The 3,827-nt window shown below is 36.5% G+C and overlaps 1 protein-coding gene across 1 annotated transcript; it reads left to right on the plus strand.

The window, feature by feature from the left end:
- Window positions 1-2,891: 2,891 nt before the first annotated feature.
- Window positions 2,892-3,827, plus strand: LOC132242290 (olfactory receptor 10AG1-like). Its single transcript, XM_059711192.1, has one exon. The coding sequence runs from the start codon at window positions 2,916-2,918 to the stop codon at window positions 3,825-3,827; it is 912 nt and encodes a 303-aa protein (XP_059567175.1). The 5' UTR covers window positions 2,892-2,915.

Below are 3,827 nucleotides of genomic sequence, written 5' to 3' on the forward strand. Positions count from 1 at the left end.
ATTTCAAAAAATAAGGTTATCTCTGGGGATGCTCATATTAAATAGGATTTGAGTTAGACCTTTTAATGTTGCTTATATTTCTATAACAAAGCCTACTTCTCCGTTGTGTTCTAAGTACAGGAAACTGGCACAGAAGAGAGAAAACTAAACACAAAGCCCAGGAAATGACAGTGGTTCCCCCTTGGTTTTGCTGCGGGTGTGTTCCCACACAGCATCGCATGGGCACACACCGGCAGCATGCTACTTGTAAGCTTCGTATTCCTCCCAAAACACCCTCCCGTACATTTTCTCCTCTTCTAGATTAAGAAAAGGCTACTCCATGGCAGGATAAAGATGAGAAAAGTTTGAGAAGAGAGGAAAAAATATGTAAGTTAAAATAATAATGATAAATACAATAAGTATGTTAATAGGTATGTTAATAATGATAAAAACAATGCCTAATAGAAGCAAAACTGCCTATTTTAAAGCAGGCAGTTAACATGGATTATATTACTTAGCCCTGAAAACAATTCCCTGAGTCACACATTATTATTACTGTGTATATTTTCAAGCAAGAAAAATTAAGTTCTGATCATTTAAATAAGGACATATCAGAATAGAGTATATCTAATTTCCATTTTAAGTCAATTAATGTCAAGTTCTTTGGTCAGCAAGTACTTGAATCTAGTTAAATTTTTCCGACAGAAGTATTTATGAACCACTCCTCCATATAAGAATTCAGCTAGCTATTGGAATGCAAAACTAGATAATAATATGAGGGAAGTTTTTCTGGAAAGTGTTTTATTCTATTTTCTTAAATGTAAAAAATAACAAAATGCTTCTGTGATATTAAGATTTTACCCCGTCTCAGAGTAAATGTCACTTCCTTAAGAAATCATCTGGTATCCCCATAACACCTTATGCTCCTTCCTATGTAGCTGCTGCACATTCTATGGTAATAACTTTTCTAATCTGTCTGACTTCACCACTAGTCTGTAAGCTCTGTAAAGACAGAAACTGGGCTCATACTATTTACCATTAGCATCCTTAGTGTTTAACACATTCTGACACTTAGTATTTACCCATAATAAATTACAATATATGCTGCAAAATATATATTGATTGACTTCTAGATACATTTATCCAACCTATCTGAGTCACTGAAAATTCAATTCTCTTTTTGTTGCAGTTCTTTTTCATAGGTATAACTTCTTAGAGAAAACATATATAAGCAAGGTGATATAAAATTTTGAGTAGATCTAAAATGAGGAAATAACTACCAAAAGATGAAAAAAGATGGAAAAAAAAAAAGACAGACTAGAAAAGCAAAGAGATGGAAAGAGAAGACTTGGGGGAGTGTACTTATTCTCCGCTTGTAGAACATAGTATTTGAATCTGAAATGCCCCAGGTCCTTGATCCCTCCTCTTGAAATTTCTGAGCCATAGTAGAGAAGAGGTAGGAGAAAGGTTTTATCTTTAGGATATGAAGTGAAAAATTAATAATGTCAGGATAGAGAATTCACTGAACTAAGAAGGGAAGCATGTAGGATTAGTGAGAAGCAAGAAACAAAGAGTAGAAATTCAAGCTGTTTCGGTAGCTCAGGATTTGTGAGAGGGAAGGGGAACTGGGGGTCTTGAAAGTGGAAAGTATTCTGTAGGAAGAGAAGATGAAGTTGGAGTCTGGGAAATGGAAGAGAAACTTCAAAACTCATGACAATGTAGATCTTGGAGTATGTCTCTCTGTGAAAAAGGTCATGGTTTAACACCAATGAAGGCTGGGTAGAAATCATAAAAGTGATGTCTAGGATCCAACACAGTGGAGGAAAGACTGAACTTATTTGTTCTAAAATGCTTAATTATTTAAGGAGCTGATTAGGCTAAACCTACACTGCATTTAGCACTGTGTTTTCTAATGGTTATTTAAATAAAGATATTTTAAATATGCATTATACATAATATATATTCTATTTGTAATATATATTAACTATGTATTCAAGAGCTTATACATAATTAAAGATATAAAAAGGTGTACAGAAACAAATTTTATATCTTGTCTGGTGTCAGGGATGAGCCATATGATCAGATTTCCTTACACATTTTATTTTACCTTTTCCTTGTTTAATTATCCCATAAAGCCCTAAAGTTAGCTAATTACTTCTAAAGTATACCTAGAGTTCAGAATATAAGTAAAGCTGTTAAGATTGTTGGGGGTCATGGCAGGGCTGAGGACATATTAAAGCAAATTCTAATATCTTTATTTCACATTCTAAAATTCAAATGAACATAGGACTTGCTATGATATATTATTACTCATATAAGTTTCTGGGATATTTCAGTGGAATCTTTTGATGATGGAACAAGGCTATATTTCTTGCTTTTCTGATGAGTGTCTACGTCTCTTTACCAGATAGGATGTGGCCCAGGCTGGCCTGGACTGGGATTGCACTGGAGTCTTCTGATGACCTTGCCCCTCAGTCATCTGAGATGAAGTTCACAGAGGAAACATAAAACCAAACATGATGAGAAAAATCATCTAAACAGATTGTAAACCAGCAGGTGCTGGGCAGGCAAATATGCAAATACAAAGCAATCATAGAGCAGATTGGGCGGGAAGGAGAAACTTTTCTCACAAGTTACCTCGAGAAGCTCTTACTCCGAGACTAAGCTACCCGACATGTCTGTTTTGCCGTGTTCTTCATTTGTGCATATTGTTAATATGAACAGGAAAAATAAAGTTTAACATTGTTTCCTGCTTTGCCATATCAGAATTTTAAGATATTGGATTTCAAATATATTAACAAAAGTACAAAACCAACAAACAAAAACCTGGATTAGCTATGCCATGCCAGTGAATTGAAGGGACTTCTACACTGGGACTGTTTTGTTCATATATGGAATCTACAGGACAAAATCCCCCAGGGGAAAACCACACTTCAATGATGGGTTTTATCCTGCTCGGCTTTTCTGACGTCCCTGATCTGCAAGGATTTCTTTTTGGGGTGTTTTTGAGCATCTACGTGATTATTCTGATGGGAAATAGCCTCGTTGTTCTGATAATCAAGGCTGATCCTTCCCTTCAGAACCCCATGTATTTTTTCCTTGGGAACTTTTCTTCCTTGAAAATATGTTATGTGTCAGTCACTGTTCCCAGATTGTTAATAGATCTTTGTAGACAAAATAGAAGTATTTCCTTTCTGGCCTGTGCTACTCAAATGTATTTCTTTCTGGTCTTGGGAGGCACCGAGTGCTTTATTCTGACTGCAATGGCATATGACAGGTATGTTGCCATTTGCAAGCCATTACTCTACCCTCTCATCATGAACAATAGACTGTGTATCCATTTGGCAGCTGGTTGTTGGATGACAGGAATTCCAGTGCACATAGGGCTCACCTACCAGATTTTCTCTCTACCCTTCTGTGGATCTCATCAGTTGAATCACTTTTTCTGTGACATACCACCAATAGTTAGGCTTGCCTGTGGGGATACATCTATGATAGAGATGTTGATTTATGTTCTTGCTGTTCTACTTGTCACTGCTCCTTTCATGTTGATTCTTGGATCTTATGTGAAAGTTATCTCCACCATCCTGACACTGCCATCGGCAACTGGGCAAGCCAAGGCCTTCTCCACTTGCTCTTCCCACCTCATGGTTGTGGCTTTATTCTTTGGATCAGGCATGATTTCATATTTGAGGCCAAAGTCCAGTTATTCAGCAGGGATGGACAAATTTATTTCTCTTTTTTACACCATTGTGATACCAGTGTTGAACCCCATGATATATTGCCTGAGAAACAAAGATGTTAGGGTGGCATTAAGAAAATTCCTATCAGCATGGATTGTTCTATGA

This window comes from Myotis daubentonii, chromosome 9, assembly GCF_963259705.1.
Source record: "Myotis daubentonii chromosome 9, mMyoDau2.1, whole genome shotgun sequence".
Lineage (NCBI taxonomy): Eukaryota > Metazoa > Chordata > Mammalia > Chiroptera > Vespertilionidae > Myotis > Myotis daubentonii.

Excerpts from the sequence above, each read along its gene's own strand:
- LOC132242290 (XM_059711192.1), top strand. The coding sequence starts at position 2,916 with ATGATGGGTTTTATCCTGCTCGGCTTTTCTGACGTCCCTGATCTGCAA.